Consider the following 24,380-nt stretch of genomic DNA (forward strand, 5'->3'; position numbering starts at 1 on the left):
ACAAGAACAGAGCAACAACAAACACGGTACCATGGTCAACTTTTTATTTCCTGTCCCCGTTGATACAAGTCAAATAGGATTTCATTCAAGAAACAACAAACACGAATAACATGGGCAAAGTTATATTTCCCGTTCCTGTGGGATTTCAAGCAACAACAAACCAGTAGCGTAGCGAGGGGGGCGGGGGGGGGGGGGGGCATATGTCCACGGGCGCCGACCTTAGGGGGCGCCAAAATGGGTTGGAAAAATAAATTGAAATAAAAAACCTTGAGGGGGAGGCGCAAATCGAAAGTTTGAGGGGTGGGGGTGCAAATCGAAAAGTTTGTCCCCGGGCGCCGGGAAGGGTTCCTACGCCTCTGCAAACACGATGTTTTGGTCAACTTTTTACTTCCCGTCATTGAGTATCATGTCCGCTGCCTTCTCGCCTATCATGAAGGTTGCGGCGTTTGTGTTGGCCGACACGACGTCCGGCATGATAGAGGCGTCTGCTACACGGAGGTTCCTCACACCCTTCACCCTGTGGGGAGAGCAGACGGCGGGAAACTTTCAATTCCAGGAAATCGTAAAATCAGAGATTAACTTTTAAATATTTAACACAACGGCTTTAAGCTTGTTCCCTGTGATTTGGGTCACGTGATTGTCTTTAAGTTGGTCCCCTAACATTTTTTGTACCTTAATCTGTTGTCCACTACTGTTGTGACGTCATCAGTGGCGCCCATCTTGCACGTGCCGGCGGGGTGGTGAGCTGTTGGAAATGTCAGCACATTTTTATATCGGTGAGAGATGAAGGTTTTGGTCTAATCTAAGGTTTTTACCTGGAGATAAGCCTTGGATTTCAGGACATTTCTATCGTAAACTGTATATTTAAGGTAAGGATTAGATCTCACCCCCGCCCCAAAGGCTCACAAGTAGAGGCTAGTTGACGGTTGAAACAGTTCCAGTAACTGTCGCTGTTGTAAAGATGGCTGACACAGCTGGGCAGTGGGGCGGGGTCAATGACCGCCCCCAGCTGTCTCAGTGGTTCGGTGTCCACGATCTTCTGGGCGAGTCGCACACCTGGGGCAGTTGGAGAACACGAGAAGGGGGAGGATGTTATATTGTGAAGCGTGCCATGTTCATCCATTGTCATGTCCTAAAACTGTCTTCTTACCCTCACACCATATCTTTACCAATGTCAAGATAATCTTGCACAAGTCAAGGACAGAATGTCAGGATGACCTTCAACCTATCAAAGTTTCCTGTCCATGATCCATCAGGATCGGTTCACTGTCTTGGAGGTTAGATCTCTTCTGTATTTTTCAATTTTCGAAGTACTATTTTGTGTCAAGGTCTTCTTGTTTATGTCAAGGTCATCTACCCCACGTCAATGTCATCTATCATATGTCAAGGTCATCTCACCTCTAACGAGGTCATCCAGGTCCTGAGGGTCACTGAAAAAGTTGGGGTCGATGACCGGAGAGTCCAGTGGGTCAGACGAACGGAGCCGGACAGAACCCCGGCTCTTGGGTCGGAGCAGGCACACCAGGACCAGGAACCCCTGGCCCTGCTCCTGGAGCCTCCAGCTGTGGAGGAGCTGGAGAACAAGAGGCCGTGTAACAAGGAAACGAAAACAGCTGTGAAGCACGTTGTAACAGTTAAATGTAGATGAATGTATGTTTCGAGTGTGTATCTTAAAAAGGCGATATGAATATAAAATATAGGATGGATGTGCGCATGCGCTAAGGAAAGGAAGCAGAGAGAGGTAGAGAGAGCGCGAGGAGATGACGAAACTGAAGTCGTAGTTCTAGTAGTGTAGCTGCTATATTATCTGATATCAATAAAAGACTGTAAAATCACCAATAATGTGGTTTGTATTTGCCTTTAGTTTGTGCCATGAACCCAGTCATATAAAACGGCTGTGACAATTTGGTGTCAGAAGTGAGCGGTGCTCCGCACCGTAAAGGAAAGAATACGATCTAGATTTAGTATTGTTGACATTTTATTTTAGTAACTGAATAACTTTTCTTGGACCATTAAGATGGATGACTATGCCAAATTTATTGAGTTTGCTGATTCGTTAGGATACACTGGGGCAGAAAAGGCTAAATGGGTTGAAAAGAAGATAGCTGATGCAATTGAAAGGGAAGACAGAGCTTTAGAGAGGGAATTAGCTAAAGCTAAAATAGAGGCTGATAAGGAACTAGATCTAGCTAAAATAGAGGCTGAGAAGGAAAAGATTAAAATGGAGGCTGAGAAAGAAAAAGTTAAAATAGAGGCCGAAGACTAAGAAAAACAGAGACAATTAGAAGATAGAGAAAAACAGAGGCAACATGAATTAGAATTAGCTAAAATTAAAAGTAACCAATCTCACAGACAGCAATGTTAACAAAACGGACAATCGGAAGCCTAAATTCAGAGCATTTAAACCACAGGAAGAAAGTGTGGAAACTTACTTAATACTCTTTGAGCAAACATGTAAGAGTTTTAATTATTCATCTGCTGGGAAGGCACAGGCTTTATTGACTAATTTGACAGGAGAGACTATTGCCATAATAGCAAGTATGTCTGAGGCTGAAAAAGAAGACTATGGCCTAGTAAAAGAAAGATTGATGAAACATTTTGGAAAGACAGAAGACTATTACAGAAAGACTATACGAGACACCAGAATTAACAACACTGGTGACATAAACCAGATCATTTTTGATATTCGCAAATACATGAATAAAAGACTAGAATTGGCAGAAATAGATTTAAAGAATCCTGAGGCAATTATTAAAATTAACTTGATAGATCATGTTTTAAATAATGCAACAGATAGTTTATTCTCTTTTTTGAGTGAAAGAAAAGTTAGGACACAGAAACAATTAATAGAGCAACTTAATATTTATAAGGATGCACATCCAGGGGCTATTTTGGACAAAAGAGAGCAGGGAGATATTTCAGCAGCAGTCTACAGTAGAAACTCTGGCAGTGATCAAAGAAGGTATGGCAACAACAATAGAGATAGAAGTAATAGTGCACCTACCAGATGGAAACCAGACAGATATAAATATAGCAGAAGCATAGAAAACAGGCCATGTAAAGTCTGAGTGTTTCAGCTTACAAAATAGAGATACATATCTCAGCAATAATGACAGAGGAGGTTATGCACCTAATAATAATTACAAAAATCAACGTAATTATTACAGACAAAGACATTATAGTGGACATGAAGAGGAATTTGATCCTCATGAACTAGTAAACCAGACTAGAGAGAGAATAGTTTATGGTGTCCAGACAGCCCAAAAGAATGCACAGTTAGCCAGTGAAAGGCACAGAAATATAAAAAACAAAAATAGATATTTAAGAACTTTTGAAAGAGGAGATTTAGTTTTTGTCAAACTGCCAGACAGAAAAAAAACATAGAAGTATTTCAAGGACCTTTTGAAGTAATCAAGAAACTATCTGATGTAAATTATGAAATAAACATAAAGGGAAATAACACTCCTATACACATAGACAGAATAAAGAAATAATATGTAGAGCCAGAGAAACTGATAGAAGAGGAACATATGGCCTGTACTATAATAAGTGAAAGCTGTAATACACAGGAAATTAAGACTAATCATATACCAGTGAATGAGAAAAACATAATAGACAAAATAGTAAATGAGTACAAGGATGTGATTACAACAGAAATGGGTTTTACTGAAACAATTCAACACAAAATAGAATTGACTGATTATAGTGCTATGAAAGGGAAGCATTACCAAGTACCAGTTGCTAATAGAGAAGCTGTTGAAGCAGAACTGGATTGGCTACTTGAGTCTGGGCAAATACAAAGAACAGAATCAGCATACTCATCACCCATGGTGATAGTAAGAAAAAAGAACAACAAAGTAAGGATATGTTGTGACTATCGAGAGTTGAATAAAAGGACTAAGATAGATGCTGAACCAATGAATGATCCTAAAGACATTTTGGAAACTATTAGTAAATCCTCAATTTTCACCACTTGTGATTTGAACAGAGGCTTCTGGCAAATAGGACTGGAAAAGGAGTCAAGACAATACACCGCCTTTACATCAAGCAAAGGTCTATGTCAATGGAAGGTGATGCCGTTCTGACTTGTGAACAGTACAGCCACGTTCCAAAAATTCATGAATAAAATGACAGAGGGAATGAAAAACCTGGTCTTCTTTGTTGATGATATATGCATACATACTAGCACATGGGCAGAACACATAGAAACACTAAAAGAACTACTAGAAAGACTTAGAAAACATGGGGTTACCATAGCACCAGAGAAACTGCATGTGGGAGTGGATACAGTAGAATTCTTAGGATTTAAGGTTGGAAATAAAGAAATTAGACCTAATGAAGGAAATAGGGACAAAATATTAAATATCAAACTCCTAGTACAAAGAAAGAAGTGAAATCTTTGTTGGGACTATGCAATTTTTATAATATTTTTGTAGATAAATATGCTGAAATTACTACTCTTTTAAGAGAATTGCTATCCAAAGACAAAGTTAAACTAGTATGGACACAGGAATGTGAAAGTGCTTTAAATAAAATAATGGCTGAATTCATGAGTGACAAGGTACTGATGTCACCAGATTTTAGTAAGCATTTCACTCTTTTTACTGATGCATCAAATACAGCGTTAGGAGCTTGCTTAATGTAAGAAAAGGGTAATAAACTATACCCAGTACAATACCTCAGAAGGGCATTATCACCAAAGGAACAAAGATATGCAGTGATTGAGAGAGAGTGCCTAGCAATTGTGTGGGCATTGAGTAAATTACAGAAGTATTTATTGGGAAGACACTGCTCTTAGAATAGATCATAAGCCATTGATCACAATCAATAAGAAAATGATAATGAATAGCAAAACAAATAGATGGGCACTGATTTTATTACATTTCAAGTTCGAGATAAAAACAGTAAAGGGACAGCACAATACACTAGCTGATTTCTTATCAAGACAGATTGAAGATGAAAAAACAAACATGGAACTGACTAAAGAAAATAATGACCTGAGACATATCAGCCAATCCTTATAAGGAAATTTTGAATAATGTAGTATGTGATATCTACTTCCAGAGAAAATTAACATTTTAAAAATGTGAGAAAGATAGGAATAAGTCATAACATGACCTGTATAAATATGTTTTACCACTATTTTAATTTAGTAATGAAAATGAACATACATTTTGTTGTATTTCTGTGATTTGTATGTATACTGTATATCTTGTTAAGTAATGAACATGATTATGGCAGTATGAGTTGACAGATGTGGTAAGTTACATATGTTATGATGAGGAGTTCACCTCAGCCATTGAACTAGGGAAATCAAGGATATGATTTGCCCATGGGAGCTATTGCATAGCTATAATTTTGTTCTACTAAGAGAGAGTTTTCCTTAGTTAGATTTATTTTGAGATACACTAAGAGGTAATATTACTTAGTGAGGTTTAATGATATTTTTTGTTACACTAAGAAGAGATGTTCCTTAGTTAGAATCATTTGTTATTATTAACTAAGAAGGTTTACCGTAGTTACAATTTTTCTTAATGGCGACACTTATAAAATAAGTGACGCTTTGCATTTTGTCATGTATTCCCACGTTTTCTTTAACTTGCTTTCTCTGTCTGTTTTTCCAATCCAATCTTGCGATCGAAATATACATGTATAATTAAGATTTTATAGTGAATGTGATGTATATAAGAAAAAAAATTGAATTAATTTTTTTAAACGGGAGAAAGGGCGTATGTAACAGTTAAATGTAGATGAATGTATGTTTCGAGTGTGTATCTTAAAAAGGCGATATGAATATAAAATATAGGATGGATGTGCGCGTGCGCTAAGGAAAGAAAGCAGAGAGAGGTAGAGAGAGCGCGAGGAGATGACGAAACTGAAGTCGTAGTTCTAGTAGTGTAGCTGCTATATTATCTGATATCAATAAAAGACTGTAAAATCACCAATAATGTGGTTTGTATTTGCCTTTAGTTTGTGCCATGAACCCAGTCATATAAAAAGGCTGTGACACACGTGTTACAAGGAAACGAAAACAGCTGTGAAGCACATGTTTTACATTGAAACGAAAACAGCTGTAAAGCACATGTGTTACAATGAAACGACAACAACTGTGAAGCACATGTGTAGCACGACAGACAGATCACGTCACGTGGGTACCTCGGAGCTTAAGCCGGGCATGACCTTCATGAACTTCTTGTCCATCAGCTGCTCCACCAAGGTAAACTGTATATCGGGCTGCTGCAGGTGAGGTAGAGTTTTCAGGTAAGCGATGACGTCATTCCCACCTGGTAAACTCAGGGGACCTGGAGAATCACAGGTATTGTGTACAGTGAGATCACAGGTAATGTGTACAGTGAGATCACAGGTTTTGTGTACAGTGGGATCACAGGTTTTGTGTACAGTGGGATCACAGGTTTTGTGTACAGTGAGATCACAGGCTTTGTGTACAGTGAGATCACATGGTTTTTTTACAGTGAGATCACAGGTTTTGTGTACAGTGAGATAACAGGTTTTGTGTACAGTGAGATCACAGGTTTTGTGTACAGTGAGATCACAGGTTTTGTGTACAGTGGGATCAGGTTTTGAGTTAGATGGACAGTGAGATCACAGGTTTTGAGTTAGATGGACAGTGAGATCACAGGTTTTGAGTTAGATGGACAGTGAGATCAGTTTTTGTGTTAGATGGACAGTGAGATCAGTTTTTGTGTCAGATGGACAGTGAGATCACAGGTTTTGTGTTAGATGGACAGTGAGATCAGTTTTTGTGTTAGATTGACAGTGAGATCACAGGTTTTGTGTTAGATGGACAGTGAGATCACAGGTTTTGTGTCAGATGGACAGTGAGATCACAGGTTTTGTGTCAGATGGACAGTGAGATCACAGGTTTTTTGTCAGATGGACAATGAGATCAGTTTTTGTGTTAGATGGACAGTGAGATCAGTTTTTGTGTTAGATGGACAGTGAGATCAGTTTTTGTGTTAGATGGACAGTGAGATCAGTTTTTGTGTTAGATGGACAGTGAGATCAGTTTTTGTGTTAGATGGACAGTGGGATCACAGGTTTTTTGTCAGATGGACAGTGAGATCAGTTTTTGTGTTAGATGGACAGTGAGATCAGTTTTTGTGTTAGATGGACAGTGAGATCACAGGTTTTGTGTTAGATGGACAGTGAGATCAGTTTTTGTGTTAGATGGACAGTGAGATCAGTTTTTGTGTTAGATGGACAGTGAGATCACAGGTTTTGAGTTAGATGGACAGTGAGATCACAGGTTTTGTGTCAGATGGACAGTGAGATCAGTTTTTGTGTTAGATGGACAGTGAGATCACAGTTTTTGTGTTAGATGGACAGTGAGATCAGTTTTTGTGTTAGATGGACAGTGAGATCAGTTTTTGTGTCAGATGGACAGTGAGATAAGTTTTTGTGTTAGATGGACAGTGGGATCAGTTTTTGTGTTAGATGGACAGCGAGATTACATGTTTTGTGTACAGTGAGATCACAGGTTTTGTGTACAGTGAGATCACAGGTTTTGTGTTAGATGGACAGTGAGATCACAGGTTTTGTGTTAGATGGACAGTGAGATCAGTTTTTGTGTCAGATGGACAGTGAGATAAGTTTTTGTGTTAGATGGACAGTGAGATTAGAGGTTTTGTGTACAGTGATCACAGGTTTTGTGTTAGATGGACAGTGAGATCAGTTTTTGTGTTAGATGGACAGTGAGATCAGTTTTTGTGTTAGATGGACAGTAAGATCACAGGTTTTGTGTTAGATGGACAGTGAGATCACAGGTTTTGTGTTAGATGGACAGTGAGATCAGTTTTTGTGTTAGATGGACAGTGAGATTAGAGGTTTTGTGTACAGTGAGATCACAGGTTTTGTGTACAGTGAGATCAGGTTTTGTTTTTAAATGGACAGTGAGATTAGAGGTTTTGTGTACAGTGAGATCACAGGTTTGTGTTAGATGGACAGTCAGATTAGAGGTTTTGTGTTAGATGGACAGTGAGATCACAGGTTTTGAGTTAGATGGACGGTGAGATCACAGGTTTTGTGTTAGATGGACGGTGAGATCACAGGTTTTGTGTTAGATGGACAGTGAGATTAGAGGTTTTGTGTACAGTGAGATCACAGGTTTTGTGTACAGTGAGATCAGGTTTTGTTTTTAAGTGGACAGTGAGATTAGAGGTTTTGTGTACAGTGAGATCACAGGTTTGTGTTAGATGGACAGTGAGATTAGAGGTTTTGTGTACAGTGAGATCACAGGTTTGTGTTAGATGGACAGTGAGATTACATGTTTTGTGTACAGTGAGATCACAGGTTTTGAGTTAGATGGACGGTGAGATCACAGGTTTTGTGTTAGATGGACAGTGAGATTACATGTTTTGTGTACAGTGAGATCACAGGTTTTGAGTTAGATGGACAGTGGGATCAGTTTTTGTGTTAGATGGACAGTGCGATCAGGTTTTGTGTTAGATGGACAGTGAGATCAGTTTTTGTGTTAGATGGACAGTGGGATCAGTTTTTGCGTTAGATGGACGGTGAAATTAGTTTTTGTGTTAGATGGACAGTGGGATCACAGGTTTTTTGTCAGATGGACAATGAGATCACTTTTTAAGTTAGATGGACAGTGAGATCAGTTTTTGTGTTAGATGGACAGTGAGATTACAGGTTTTGTGTTAGATGGACAGTGAGATCACAGGTTTTGTGTTAGATGGACAGTGAGATCAGTTTTTGTGTTAGATGGACAGTGAGATCACAGGTTTTGTGTTAGATGGACAGTGAGATCAGTTTTTGTGTTAGATGGACAGTGAGATCACAGGTTTTGTGTTAGATGGACAGTGAGATCACAGGTTTTGTGTTAGATGGACAGTGAGATCAGTTTTTGTGTTAGATGGACAGTGAGATCACAGCTTTTGTGTTAGATGGACAGTGAGATCAGTTTTTGTGTTAGATGGACAGTGAGATCACAGGTTTTGTGTTAGATGGACAGTGAGATCACAGGTTTTGTGTTAGATGGACAGTGAGATCAGTTTTTGTGTCAGATGGAAAGTGAGATAAGTTTTTGTGTTAGATGGACAGTGAGATTAGAGGTTTTGTGTACAGTGAGATCACAGGTTTTGTGTTAGATGGACAGTGAGATCAGTTTTTGTGTTAGATGGACAGTGAGATCAGTTTTTGTGTTAGATGGACAGTAAGATCACAGGTTTTGTGTTAGATGGACAGTGAGATCACAGGTTTTGTGTTAGATGGACAGTGAGATCAGTTTTTGTGTTAGATGGACAGTGAGATTAGAGGTTTTGTGTACAGTGAGATCACAGGTTTTGTGTACAGTGAGATCAGGTTTTGTTTTTAAATGGACAGTGAGATTAGAGGTTTTGTGTACAGTGAGATCACAGGTTTGTGTTAGATGGACAGTCAGATTAGAGGTTTTGTGTTAGATGGACAGTGAGATCACAGGTTTTGAGTTAGATGGACGGTGAGATCACAGGTTTTGTGTTAGATGGACGGTGAGATCACAGGTTTTGTGTTAGATGGACAGTGAGATCAATTTTTGTGTTAGATGGACAGTGGGATCAGTTTTTGTGTTAGATGGACAGCGAGATCAGTTTTTGTGTTAGATGGACAATTAGATCACAGGTTTTGTGTTAGATGGACAGTGAGATCACAGGTTTTGTGTACAGTGAGATCACAGGTTTTGTGTTAGATGGAGAATTAGATCACAGGTTTTGTGTTAGATGGAGAATTAGATCACAGGTTTTGTGTTAGATGGAGAATTAGATCACAGGTTTTGTGGACAGTGAGATCACAGGTTTTGTGTACAGTGAGATCACAGGTTTTGTGTACAGTGAGATCACAGGTTTTGTCAATTTTGTGTACAGTGAGATATATTTTGTGTAGATGGACAGTGAAACCACAGATATGACTAGCGACTCAGGTGACTGGTCACTCACCCGTTCCAAAGGTCATGTACTCCAGCTGGTGGTACAGTGTGATACGTGGTGACCCGAGGCTCGAGTTGGTGATCACAGAGAGCGCGGTGGTCACGTGATCCTGGAGATTCTCCCCCACCGGTAGGTCAGCAACCAAAGGTATCTGAAATACAGTTGCAAGTTACGTTTATAGCGTCTAAACGATTCCTGAATCACTGTTCAATACTCAGTGACTCTAAATGTTCCCTGGGTCACTGTCCTACCTTCAGTGACTCTAAATGTTCCCTGGGTCACTGCCCTACCTTCAGTGTCTCTAAATGTTCCCTGGGTCACTGCCCTACCTTCAGTGACTCTAAATGTTCCCTGGGTCACTGTCCTACCTTCAGTGTCTCTAAATGTTCCCAGGGTCACTGTCCTACCTTCAGTGACTCTAAATGTTCCCTGGGTCCGACCCCTGACAGCATCAGCACCTGAGGTGACCCAAAACTTCCGGCGGCTAGAATCACTTCCTTGGAGCACCGGACGTCAACCGGACTGGAATTCCGAATCAGCCTGACCCCCACGGCCGTCTTGTGCTCTATAAGGACCTGACGATCAAGACAACACGTGACTCAGGGGCAGCGCAATAGGTTTCATTAAGATACTAGTCAGTCACAATCTACTTGCCCCCAGCATCAACAACCCAGTAGGACTGTCCAGCGGCTCGGTCAGTCTGATTGGTGACGTCAATACCTTATGTTAGTCGATGACGTCACTACCTTATGAACCAGTGTGTCGGTGACGTCACTACCTTATGAACCAGTGTGTCGGTGACAATGTGCAGATTCTCCCTGTCTGCGGCAGGCCACAGGTACGCACGTGCTGAGCTCCACCTCTCACCCTTGTAGATGTTGCTCTGTGTGCGAGCGACCCCTGTCGACAAACACGTGCAGGAGGTCACACAAGGCTACGCGTTTTTACATACGCAACAGATAACACATCAAGTAAGAATTTATTCAACACTGTGAACACAACATGCGCTGTAAAAACTCAATACAACTATAAAGGCAAAACGCAAAAAACAGTACACAAGACTAAATAGACTTACACACTCAAAACAAAGAGAAAAAAAAAAACACAACAATCACACAAAACATTTATATTGTACTGATAGACCTTCTTGAGTTTCCGCGTTGTAGTCGGTCTCTTGAAAACCAAGGGACTTAACCGCATTAATGAAAACTGTGGCCAAACCATAGCCATTTAACTGGGTTATCTTTACTTGGCCATCGGAACCTCGGTATTCTACATCAAAACAAAAAGTGTGAAGGGTTTTTTAAAAATGTTGAATGAGTTGGAAAAGGGATAATTAAACATTTTGGATACGATAAACTGGTAAATTTAACATTTGTAATTTAGAAGCTGACATTGCAAAAAAAAAAAAAGAAAACAACCTTTGTTTGCCAAATGTTTTGGGACTACGTCTTCTGATCTCATGAAAAACGGAAGTACGTCACGATAACTCCACCCTTCAGATCCTTGCTCCGCCCATCTGTCAAAGTCTAGTCTGTGACCTCGGCTCCATTGCATGTAATTAATTTGACTTGTGCCACCAAGGATCTTCCCACGAGGTATGTACATTCTCTAGGGTAGAAGTTCACAAGTTAGGTTCCAGCTTACGTTGTAGCAAAGAAACTTGATGTTGAGCCTGCTACCCCATCTCTCCAATAGTATGTTAAAGCCTTTGACAGTAGTTAAACTTAACCCCACTAACCCCCACCTAACCACTTCCCCCGGCAAAAAAAAAAAAAAAAAAAAAAATACAATAAAAACATACAATAAGAAGGGTGTCCTTGCCCTCCCCATCCCTGGAAGCTTTATGTCTGTCTAACCCCCCCCCCTTCCCAAAGTGAAATGTTCGAAGGAAACACTGCAACCCTAACGCATCTATATACAAGTCAACAAACAATTGCGACAGTCTGCCGTAGGGTATTATAACTATAGTTGTGGAGTAGGGAAATGTGCGTAGGTTAAAGGCTAAAGCTTTTAAAAAAATGTAAATGAGCTGTGGTGACCAGATGTAGAGGTGGGGGGGGGGGGTTGAAGAAAAAGACGTAGAATGAGTTAAAATGGTCATAGAGAAAGAGGGGGGGGGGGGACACGTGACACTAAGACAGGGGTCTCCAAACTACGGCCCGCGGGCCGGATGCGGCCCCCAAGGTCCTCTCATCCGGCCCGCGGAGATCTTTTTGTCCACGGAAAAAAATTTCTGTTAGAGGTGGCTGAGGAGCTGTGCCCAGATAATTCAAAACAATTTGAATATGTAGCTTTAGGTGCAAATACCATTACCCTCCGTGTTGCAGACATTGGTGAAAACATCGTGACTCAAATAGCGAAAAATGCAAGCACGTTTCACTATTTTTTTTATTGCAATGGATGAGTCGCTGGACAGCTGTTCCACCTCTCAACTGCTTATGTTCATTAGGGGTGTGGATGAAGACATGAACATAACACAAGAACTGGCTTCCCTACATAATATGTATGGCACTGGTACCGGAGACGATTTATTCAATGAGTTAAAGAAAACATTTGCTGATTATAACTTAAATATATGGAAATAAGCAGTGTACTGAATCCTGTTGTGAAGATGGCGAATTTAATAAGGTCACATGGGCTCAACCATAAATATAGAATACGTGAAGAATAATTTGAGAGCAAACTTGGACCTCGAGTGTGTTGTCGGCCACCGACAGTGTTTCTTTCAGATTTTTTTCTCTGGGGGGGGGGGGGCGGCACATGAAATGTGTATATATTTCTATATAAATTATATTTTATTGGGGGGGGGGGCGGGATGGTAGACGTTTTTCGGGGGGAGGGCTCCATAACACCGAAGATATGCCCTGAAGAAACTCTGGCCCCCGAACTGATATTTGATAGTCAATGCGGCCCTCTCTCTGAAAAGTTTGGAGACCCCTGCACTAAGAGAACCACCGGTCAAACCTGACCCTCCAGACCGAGAGCCGCCTGCTCCTGGGGCCGGCTGTACAGCTTCCAATCGAACCGGCTCAAGAATGTTTCCGGCACCCGGGCCGGCGTGTCCACCTCGGCGTGGCTGACGTCACTGGGTCCGGCCTCCAGTAGCAGCACCGTTCTAGAACTGTTCTCGGACAGTCTGGCAGCGAGAACACACCCAGCCGTCCCCGCCCCCACTGAAACAACACATTGGTTACAATACAGCTTTCTCAATGGCTGAACAAGTCTATGAACTAGCCAGGTTTTTTAAGAACGGAAAGCCTCGTTGGCATTAAATGAAAGGGTAAACTTTTCATGTACATCTCAATATTCGGCCACTTTGCTCGCTAGCTTTGGTGGGTTATAATTTCAACTTTGTAAACTGTAATTGTAGAACACGGCACTAGAAGAGAGTGTGTGTCAGTGTCACTAGGTCGGGTATCACCCGGTGCGGAACTTCTTGGTGTCACACCCCCCCCTAGAAACTAATTATATATATATGTGTGTGTGTGTGTGTGTGTGTTTGTGTCGGCCTACATAAGCCTAAAATTTAAATATATACCACATTCGGGTACATGTATGTGTATAACCACCACCCCCCCTCTTGTAATAATTGTCGATTTGTATTTTAAAGACTATTTAACTGTAATTAATTACTAAAGGATCTGTTCGATTTGGCTTGGTGTCACCCCCCTAAATGGTGTCACCCGTTGCGGTCCGCACCCCCGCCCCGCCCTCGCTACGCCTCTGGTGTGTGTGATTGTGCGTATGTGTGTGTGTGGTGGGGGGGGGGGGGGGGTAGGCTTAGTATGCGATATTTACAAATCTCTGTTTAATGTAACTGAACTGGCGGACAAGTTAATAATGTGAACCAAAACCAAAAACAACTGGATAATCTTAAAACGTATTCAAAAAGTATTTACCTATAATATAATCGTAGGAATCCAAAAGTTTGTCTATGTGCTTGTACGTTGGTCTTCTGTAAACATAGCTTTGGTAGAGATAAAATGACAACACGGCCAGCAGTACAATAATGATGTTCCAAAATCCCATTCTTGCTGCTGTAAATTGAAAATAGAAAAGCATTTTTAATCTTGAGTGCGGGAAAAGCATGACAAGTTGTAATGAGATAAATCAATGCAATGTATCAGCAATGATGTTTACAGTTACATATTTCAACAAAGAGAGTTGAAACAGACTGACAACAGATCACCTTACACACACACGTCTGCTGCGCTACTGTCGTGTGTGGGTACTGTGTTTCTTCCAGACTTTTTTTCTACGGGGGGGGGGGGGGGCACTTAAAAATTTTCGGGGGGGGGGGGGGGGCGGTAGACTTTCTTCGGGGGGCGGAAACTGTTAAAAGTATATATTTTCTAGATAATTTTCATTTCGTTCGGGGGGGGGGGGGGTGGGGGTGGTAGACTTTCTTCGGAGGGGGGGGGGGGCTAGATGAAACTCTGTGTGGATAATGTGTGGGATGTGTGACAAATTGAATGTGTGCTTGGGGGAACGGCATGGACATTATCACAACTGTACACGATGTGTTGTTTTGTGTGTTAAAAAAAAACAACTTCGACTAAGACGACTTGGTTCAATCGGGAAATCCTGGTTCAGGGGAGAGAACTCTAAAACAAGTACCAAAGGTCAAAAAAGGCTTAAGTAAATTTTGTATTTACTGTCGGTCATTAAAATAAAACTCTAATTTCCCGATTGAGGTATTCACGCTAAATGATAGTATTTTAAAAATCTTCAGTGTAGGTCGTATCTAATATTATGATCCGGAATCGTGGGTTTATATGTGGATATGAGGATAATTAATTCGATATGGGTTAGAAATGCTAAACTAAGGTTTTACCTAAAGTATAAAGAATAAGTTGGGTAAAATCACGATATAGCTTCGGTTATTATTCCGGAATTGAACAGCAGGAAAAAACAAAACAAAACAAAAAAAACAGTAAAACCATGGCGTAGTCTATCGAGTCGTTCCGGAAACCATCGGAAATACTGTAAACCTTAATTTATTTGCCGCCATATTATTTTTAAAACATAATGTTTTAAAATGTACAAGGGTTGAATTGATTTTAGTTGCAATTTAAATACTGTTTGGCTAATTATTTTGTATTTCTAATTATTTTATGTGTATGTGCTAATTATTGCTGCTACTAAACATTGTTATTGTTCTTCTTACTACATTTAACTGGAAGTAAATCTAATTTATTTATTTATTTTACTAACAGATCTAGATGATCTAGAACTAGTTCTAGTGTTCGCAAATCTTCTAAAAGTTTTTTCTGTGTTTCTTTAAAAAAAACATTAATTTATTAATAATATTTAGATTTACTAATTTTTGCTAATTTTCTGTCAATTAAATATCAAATTAAGTGAAAACATTAATTTAATGCACTAGACTTTATTTTTATTCAACGGTCAAATAAACTATGATTTACAGTAACGAATGTTACCGAAACTTAACACCAGATAATTTCCGACGCTATATCGTGAGATTACCATAAGTTGATCTAGATCTAGAAATCTAGAGCATCTATTTTAAAAATATCATATAAATTCAATAAGTATATTATATAATGATTGTACTATAGTAGCATCTAGATCTAATAGTATCTAGATTCTAGCATCTAGTATCTTTTTAAATTGTTTATACTAGCCTATCTCACGGCTCAAGCTCTCGAAGTGACGGGATTAGCCCGTAGTGGCGAAACGGAAGTACAGAAATTTTAAATTTAGCCGTACTGGCGAAAATCCCGCTGAAATATTTTTAAGTAATCAATTAGCTAGGATCGTTGTTTATTTTACTTAAATAATTTGCGATACCGGAACTAGATCCAACAGAAAACATAATAAATCGATTTGGTGGGAAATATCAAGATATTTTTGTAGAAAATAGATCTAAAATACTAGAAGATCTTGGCACTGATTAGTAAATTGCACAATAATTACATCTAGATCTAGAAGGGGTAAAACTGCATTTTAGCGTATTTCATTCCCCGCTTCACGATCACCTCCAGTTGAGCGTATTTCATAATTAATTATTAGGCCTATTAATTAATTAAATATTAGGCCTAATGACATTTAATAGGCCCTAATTTTAAATTAATTTGATGACGAAAAACAGTTTTGCTTTTAACTCTTGAAAATCCTAATAGATCTAGATCTATATAAGAAAAAAAAAGCCCATGATGGTAAATGTGTGCATTTCTCTCTGTCCGCAATATTTTTGGCAACATCAGCATGTTCAGCGATAATATATTAATATAAAAATATATCCTTAGGGCCTATATGAAGAACTTAAAGATACGGACTTGTTGAAAATAATATGGTGGACGGTAATAAATGTATAAACTTAAACTAAATTTTATTTAGTCCCTAAAGAAGGAAAATAATATTCGAATGTAGAAACAGATTTCTAACTAGATTTCTCTAAAGCGTTTATTATTTATCGAAAGGGGAGAGTAAGAATTGTTTTTAAATAGTGAGATATGATTATTAGGCTTATTAATATTTATAACTAATATAACATTTTTATATATGCCACAGATGACACCATTTAAGGGGGGTGACACCAAGGCAAAAAATTGCAAAATATACAGAAGAAAAATGTTGTTTTGCCAGTCCCATTAATGATTAATTAAAGTTAAATAGTCTTTTAAGTACAAATCAACAACTATTACAAGAGGGTGGGGGTGATATCATGACGTAAACGTGCTAACTATAAAGAAAACATTGCTACATACAAGTTCCAACTGTATTATTAACAGACTAATGATAAACATCGTTACTTGGGTGACACCTGATCTAACGATGCCATTGGGCCTTAGACATAAGCACTTTATTTAAATTTTTACTACTTTCAAAACTTTAATCTTCAGTTTCTCTCAACATGGAGACAGGAATAAGACAGACACAGGGACAAAGGTACCAACAATGTTTTAAACTTGAACACTGCAATCAACTGATTTACAACCCTCTGTATTCAAGTGGCTAGAGTACTACCATGTATGTTACTTTAAATAACAGTTAGGGTTTAGAATATGCTTACAGTAGGTCCTTTAAGAGTTAATTGTTCAGATCCCTTTATGTGGCTTCTGTGGGGTGGGGGACTATGCTACGTTCTAAATTTTAAGTATTCCATTTAAGAATGTAAACTAAATTAAGATATTAGTATCACTTTTAAGTACCATTTATACTGTAGTATAATAAAGTAAACTGATCTTGTCATTGTTTTGCAGGTGTTTTGTGCTTATGGGTTTATGATTACAGTAAAAAATAAAACCAAGTGCTGTGATAGGTTGAAACAAACCAGGTATGATTGTAAATATGAAAGAATTTCCAATCTGATTTAATGAAAGGTGAAATTTATTGTACAGACTTTTGTAGGTAAACTAATTGCATTATAACAGTATAAAATGTAAAACTGAATAATAAAGCTGAATGATAAATTAAAAACCATTATGTAGAGCTGAACAGTTGCGATTGTATTTTGTTTAAAAAAATTTATTTTTACATTTTCAGGTCCATGGGACAGATGGAGAGATCATGAGTTTCTCTGACCATGGCATAGGAAAGGATAGTGTAGTCAAGTTCAATACAATGCTCAGCCACCTTTATTTTCCCAACCAGTTACTAGAGCCCATTATTAGAACTTGAGACTATCAGGTTAGTTATCCAATGTTCTGCTACTCACATACACTGTATTATTTGTATATCGTTATATTTTATATATCGTTTGTTTATTTATCATTGTGAATTTAAGGTTACACTCACACAGTTTTGCATAGTCAATATGAACTATTTTAAACTTATCAAGAATACACTAAACAAGCACCAACTGTACTGCAATGTACTTTCCAATGAGAAGTGGAGTGTAAACATTTAATTTAAAGCAAATTATGTAAGGTGATGGTGTGGCTTAGCTGCAGAGAGCAAGACTGTATAACCCAAAATCTCAAGTTTGAATCTGGATTCAAGTCAGCAGAACTTCCCTGAGTCCACCCAGCTGCTCTGATAGGTACCTAACTCATGTTAGGGAAAGTAAAGGAGACTGGGCAAAGTGCTGACCACACTATCCCTTCATATGCTCAAGTCACAGAAACAGCTTATATCTCTACTGCACTTGCCCCATGGACCGGCAGGCTAAATAAACTTAAGTGATGTGAAACAGATATTTTTAATTTGTTAACCAAAACATTTTGTTTGCAGCAAACCTGGATTAATAAAACATTTTATTTTATTTTAATATTTAGTAGGGCTATATATGAGTTGAACTAAACTAAAAAAGATATTTTCATACATGAACTAATATGTGGTCACTATTGATTCTAAATGTAAAAAACTTAGATAACTTACTGCTAATTCAAAATTTATGCTATATCAGTCAGCATGTTTGCCAAAGCCACATTGTCAAACAAATGTTTGAAATAAAAAGGTAGACCTTTGTAGACAATCTTTATTTTAGTACAATTTCCACACTCAAGATATTCCAGTGTTAATATGTCACCATAACGGCAACTGGTGGAGGGGGTCTCTTTAAAGATTAAACAGTTGTCTTTATTTTCTTACAAAATGTGTATTTTTTGTTTCCCAGGATTTACCAGCCTGAGGATTAAGGCGTCTTTTCAAGATGAATGTTAGAACATCACAGATGGTTATTTTTTCAGGCCACCTGATGTTCAGTTTGCTACACAGCCATTCATTATGGAAAGTCTCAGAACCATAAAGGAGAACAAATTTTTACATTGCTGTTCAACAGTCATATTTGGAAAACTGTAGACAGCTCTTGACTTCCATATTGTGCGGAGGATGTTGGATACTTTGCTGATATGTCTTTGATGTCCTCATCTGCTCCCCCATCATCTTACAACAGATCCTAGATGTGTAAAGTGATCTTGCTCAAATAGTCATTTCTTGTGTCCTAAGTGGGAACTCCTGTTTGTTGTTGATTCTTATCACTTGTGTTTTTTCCAGTTGATCATTAAGCCTATATTAAGAAGGTTCATCATAGTTTGCTTAGCGTGGATTGGGCATGTTGTTGTCAATGTGAGAGTATAGCATCCTCAATATCTAGACCTCCAGCTAAGTGGGGGTCCACTGAATTCCACCCTTTTGGTCTGATGTACTTTATACGTGAAAAGCATATAACATTTCTGTACTCACTGAAAAAGGGCTGGTTAATTTGTGGATAATCTGGCAGTTGGAGTCTTTGTAGAGGTGTTGGATAATATTGCTGAATTTCAGAGGGGTTATTAGTTGTTGAATGTGCAAATTCAATTTTTTCAATAGGTTGGCTTTCATGTATAGATATTCTGCTATGCAGTATTTGTTTATAGATGTCTATCTATCTATTTATGCATATATTTATGTTTGTGTGTGAAACTAAGGTCTAGTTACAAACAGTCATATAAAATTAAAAACTTGTTAGATTAAGATGTTTTAGAGATTGTCTGTAGCCATCAAATTTTTATTTATTCTGAAGGTTGTATGTATTGATTCCATTTTGTCTAGTTAGTTGAGCACACTGAAATCTGCTTATATTGATTTATTATCTATCTACTTACTTGTCCACTTGTAACCTATATGATCTATTACTTAATTGTAGCATCAAAAGTATTCTTTTAATGTGAATAAAGATTTTAAACAAGTAAACTATCGCTTCTTGTTTTTTTTTTTTTGTAGTTCAATGTCATGTTACAGTATAAATTTAAGTAGCCAGTTTGTGTACCTGTCATTTTCTTGTAGTGGGAGGGGGGAAGGGCATTCATCTCACAGTGAAGTAAACATGTCTAGCATTTACTATGATTTACACTAGTATTAGTAAAAGTAATTCAAGAGAATTGCAAATTGCATATTATTATGCATCTGTATCGAAGGTTAAAAAAAAATAATAATTATGCACATTATCAATCTTCATATATATAGTTAACACATACATTAAAGTATAGCAAAGCAGTGACGTCGCTAGTTCGCACTCCACGCCCTCGCTACGCCTCTTTAGCAAAGTGTATATATATCCCACTGACAAGCTTTTAAAAATGTAGGAAACCAGCACATGCGACAATGTCTCAATCACTAGTAAATGTTGCAAGATATGTATGGCTTGATGACACTGACAGCTGCTTAATAAAAAGCAAAGGATTAATATACCAGTGTGGTTTTTATGTACGAGAGGTTTATGGGGGGGGGGGGGGGGGGGGTTAGGGCAAGTGTCTAATATCAGAAAGGGATGCTAGTTACGGCGCTTCATGAACAACGAGAGCTTCATTTATGACAGGATTAATCAGATTAATTTCAAACTTTTGCTTGGAGGAGGTGGATCACCTTTATTACAGAAGTAGGTGAGATGTCAGATTTAGGGAATTTACAAGAGTACCCTAATGTTTGTTAGTAAACCGGTAATAAAATACTTTCTGGCTCTAACACCGATCTAGACTTCATGAGCTTTATAAGTAGGTATTAGTTAGTTACACGTCAAGTACATTACTGGTTAACTAAAATAGTGTTGTACATGTTCACCCCCGCAATCTATTTGCCGCTCTAAAAGACTGAGTTACTCCAATGCCAACTTTCTCAAGTACATCCACTCTGGTGCAAGGTAAGATACAAGAATCTGACGAAGAAAAGTTTACTCGTGACCCAGAGAAAAACAAAATTTCGCCTGGTCAGCCTCATTCACTAATATTGACAAACTTTAAGCGATTAGCCCCAGAATCCACGATGACAATAGTACAGAAAACAATACCAACGTAAGTCAAAGCTCGGCAAGGTGGGAGCTCGGCAAGGTGGGATGCGACTTCTTTATGACGGTTTAATCGATTTCAGAGAGAACAAATACAAAAACAAAGTTTCTTCCAGGCAGAGTTTCTTTCAGGCATCTTTTCGCCCCCTCCCCCGAACAAAATGGAATTTATATAAAAAATATATACTTTCGACAGTGTCCACCCCCCCCCCCCCCCTCGGAAATTGTTGTCCGCCCCCCAAAAAATTTCAAGTGCACCTCCGGAGAAAAACGTCTGGAAGAAACACTGCTTCCAGGCGTCTCCTCCCACCCCCTCCGAAGAAAGTCTACCGCTTCCCCCCCCCCCCCCCCCAATGAAACGGAATTTATATAGAAAACATACTTTTACCAGTGTCCGCCCCCCTCCCCCCCCGAACGAAAATATCAAGTGCCCTCCTTGAGAAAAAAAGAAACACTGGACAAGAATATGATGTATTTGCGATGTTTGCTACGTACTAATTGCAAAGGTAGATTGAGAACAGAAAAAGGGCCTAGATCTAAGCGAAATACTTAATAAATGACGAAATAAAATAATTGTTTGCTCATTTTGTTTCTAACTCGTATGTGTTTCAATGAATTCATAAATTACATTTTTAACGACTGGCAAAAATTCTTTTGTCCGCTCTTTTCTTTAAGCTAAAGGTAACGAGATTCGCAGGCGCTTAAATTTGTAGCTCTTCGCCAGAGTTTCTTCCAGGCGTCTCTTCGGGGAAGCGAAGCCCCCCCCCCCCCGAAGAAAGTCTACCGCCCCCCCCCCCCCCCGAAAAGTTCAAGTGCCCCCCCCCCCCTAGGAGAAAAAAGTCAGGAAGAAACACTGCTCTTCGGGGAAACCTGCCATTGAGTATGCTCAAAATTCACATAGTTTTTCATTTCATGTCGATTGGATGAAAGGTGTAATAATGCATAAAGGACACCCCCCCCCCCAAACACACAGACATTTTGTTGTTCACTTAATTTTGTGACCAAATATTGATCTAAGCCAAACCATGCATAAACGTGAAAAAACCAACAATAAATTAAAATTATCTCAATCGTTTTCTGAAACTAAAAGAAACTAAACGACTTATAAGGGGTCTTCCATAAATAACGTCACGCTTTTTTGACGCTTTTTACCCCCCCCCCCCCCATCCATCACACGTCGTCACAAAAAGCCAGACCCCCCCCCCCCTAAAATGACGTCACTCTTGAGCCTACAACCTCCTTCACAATTGCTGTTGAATTTTTCTTAAAACATCGATATTTTTCCAAAATCTTGTCAGAACTCTGTCAACATAGAGTATTTTGATCAATTCCTATTACAATTTATTAAAACAGTTTTCTAAAATACGAAATAACGGCTAAAACTCGTTTCCTAATATTGCTTTTTATAATGAAAAAAGTGACGTCACACCATCTAACCCCCCCCTCCCCCTCATCACACACCGTCACAAAATTGCGGACCACCCTCCCCCCCCCCCCCCTACGAGTGTGACGTCATTTATGGACGACCCCATAAGCCTTAAATTATAAGTAAGTGTGCACTATAGGCCATAGAAATATTTAATTAATTTTAAAAAGGAACGAAACACCTCTAACCCAGTCAGCACACATATATTGGCCCAATATTGGCTAAACATTGGCTACCAATATTGGCTACATCTTGGTGCAACATTGGCTTAACCTTGGCCAAACATTGGTAGTGAAACTCGGCATGATGTTGGCGCAATGTTGGCACCAATATTGGCAATATCCCGGCTACATATTGGCCCAACATTGGCTATATCTTGGCTAATTATTGGCTATATCTTGGCCCAATATTGGCTATATACCGGCTACATATTGGCCCAACATTGGCTATATCATGGTTACATCTTGGCACAATAATGGCTATATCTTGGCTATACCTTGGCTCATCATGTATTATATTCTGGCTGCATCTTGGCCCAATTAATTAAATTAATTAAATGTCAAAGTTCGTGGCACATTGCATTATCAGATCTTAACCTAAGTGACATTCAAGTTTAAAACACATCGGTTCGGTTATAATTTTGTTTTTTGTTAGCAAAGTTTCCACCCAGACCAGTGTTTCTTCCAGACTTTTTTTCACCTGGGGGGGGGGGGGGGGGAAGCGGACACTGGTAAAAAAAGTATGTTTTTTAATATAAAATCCATTAAATCCCCCCCTCCCCCCCCCCCCTGAAGAGATGTCTAAAAGAAACTCTGACTCAGACATGAGAGAAATAGCACGAGGAATCAAGTTAAATAAAAGCTTGTAAAAATGCCCTTAACTGAGTTTTTAAATGATGATTTCAGTTTTGGTAAATTCAAAAACGAAAAAATATAATATTTAATTTATTTCAGTATTTTTTATTTTGATTCTTATTTTAGACATTTTTTTCCCTTATAATAATCGAGTATTAACACGTACGATTATTTTGTAACACCGATTTACGCTGCGATTATTTTTTTTTAATACACAAAATTACATATTGTATTTGTGATATATTTTGAGGAAATCGAAAGCATTTATAACTATAATCAATATCTAATATTTTAAATCGCAAAAAATAATTTCGCCAGTACGGACAATACTAAAATTTTTCTACTTTCGTTTCGCCACTACGGGCTAGACCCGAAGTGACTTGCTAAGATGGCGGCGCGGTTTCGTTTTTATTGTTAGAGGGAAAACCCAATGATTTTGAAGCCATTGCCAATTTTAGTAATCGGAATTACCCGTTTCTATTTAAGTCTGTTAATCAAGAATAGTAAGGTGTAATTTTGACTTAATTGCTTTATTTATCTCACGAGTGGCGCTTTAGCTTGTGTTTTTTATGATTTTTTTTTTGTAACCTTTTATTTAACTCAGTTCCTCCATCTGTCGCCAGTCTGTCGTCAGTCTGTCTGACTAGATCGGAACGCCCAAGCTAAATTGCAGGCACTTGTACCTGACAGATACAGTTCTTAGTTGGTACGTGGTTCAAGACATGAAGACAATGCGACATGACATTAAATTTGACTTAATTGGTTGCCTAATTAATTTTTTATGAATTAAGAGGGGAGGCTCCGGTAAAAAAAAAAACTTTTTAAAAACTCGTTAGAAAACAGTTATTTCTTTACATCTTTATTAAAATGTATGCATTTCCACTTTAAAAAAAATGGTAGAAAAATCTTGGTAACTATGACGACAGCGCCCATCTTGAAAAATTAACCTATCGTAGGTTTTCCACCATTCATAAAATATTATATTTTATGCCCAATAAATAATTAATTCATAATCTTCTTCCATATTTTGGGGTACTCAGCTAAACATTTTAAGTGCGTAACTTCAAAATAATTTATTATGAATTTTTTAAATGTGTGACCCTTCAAAACACTTAAGTTTAGGGATATTTGGGGCATTAAAACTTGTGTTTTTAATGGACCCACAATTTGAAAATTCATTTAAAAAATGAATCCTTAAGATGACACAACATGTTACACTTTTCTTTTCTTCCAAAAAAAAATAAAAAATTAATCACTCTGTTTGATGTACCCTGCACACAGCGACAGAGCCGGCGATAGGGGTACGCGGGGCCTAGGGCCAACCATCCGTGCGGGGCGTTATATTTTTCCATTGGTTTCTAAAACATGTACAGTGAGTCGTTTTTTCTTCTTCTCAACGCGAATTAATATTTATAACGACATATGTGGTCTTT

At 38.5% G+C, this 24,380-nt stretch overlaps 1 protein-coding gene and 1 long non-coding RNA gene across 8 annotated transcripts; one reads left to right on the forward strand and one right to left on the reverse strand.

The window, feature by feature from the left end:
* Positions 1 to 32: 32 nt before the first annotated feature.
* On the reverse strand, positions 33 to 23,351 carry LOC131954458 (L-sorbose 1-dehydrogenase). 7 transcript variants are annotated; one of them, XM_059318154.1, is made up of 14 exons: positions 23,319 to 23,351; positions 15,584 to 15,604; positions 13,838 to 13,975; positions 12,903 to 13,111; positions 11,357 to 11,546; positions 11,079 to 11,207; positions 10,714 to 10,835; positions 10,343 to 10,510; positions 9,945 to 10,086; positions 6,157 to 6,302; positions 1,399 to 1,573; positions 907 to 1,056; positions 673 to 745; positions 33 to 517 (listed from the first exon to the last, which is right to left on the reverse strand). In XM_059318154.1, exons 3-14 carry the CDS (start codon positions 13,965 to 13,967, stop codon positions 385 to 387), a joined length of 1,767 nt encoding a protein of 588 aa, XP_059174137.1. In that variant the 5' UTR covers positions 13,968 to 13,975; positions 15,584 to 15,604; positions 23,319 to 23,351; the 3' UTR covers positions 33 to 384. The 7 variants fall into 7 exon arrangements, with proteins under 7 accessions (XP_059174137.1, XP_059174142.1, XP_059174139.1 ...); XM_059318159.1 differs by having other exon boundaries at positions 15,593 to 15,604; positions 23,319 to 23,335; XM_059318156.1 differs by lacking the exon at positions 23,319 to 23,351 and having other exon boundaries at positions 15,580 to 15,606.
* On the forward strand, positions 15,700 to 19,528 carry LOC131954460 (uncharacterized). The gene is made up of 5 exons (XR_009388773.1): positions 15,700 to 15,892; positions 16,805 to 16,931; positions 17,165 to 17,238; positions 17,448 to 17,591; positions 18,520 to 19,528. It is a non-coding gene; the product is annotated as an uncharacterized LOC131954460 (long non-coding RNA).
* Positions 23,352 to 24,380: the final 1,029 nt, after the last annotated feature.

The sequence above is a fragment of the Physella acuta genome, unplaced genomic scaffold (genome assembly GCF_028476545.2).
Source record: "Physella acuta isolate Inbredline_101_S28 unplaced genomic scaffold, ASM2847654v3 ptg001000l, whole genome shotgun sequence".
In the NCBI taxonomy this organism is placed as follows: Eukaryota; Metazoa; Mollusca; class Gastropoda; family Physidae; genus Physella; species Physella acuta.

Excerpts from the sequence above, each read along its gene's own strand:
- LOC131954458 (XM_059318154.1), bottom strand. The coding sequence starts at position 13,967 with ATGGGATTTTGGAACATCATTATTGTACTGCTGGCCGTGTTGTCATTT. Across the intron at positions 13,112-13,837 it reads TTCCTACGATTATATTATAG|TGGGGGCGGGGACGGCTGGG; the intron begins GTAAATACTTTT and ends GTGTTGTTTCAG. Across the intron at positions 1,574-6,156 it reads TGCCCGGCTTAAGCTCCGAG|CTCCTCCACAGCTGGAGGCT; the intron begins GTACCCACGTGA and ends CTTGTTCTCCAG.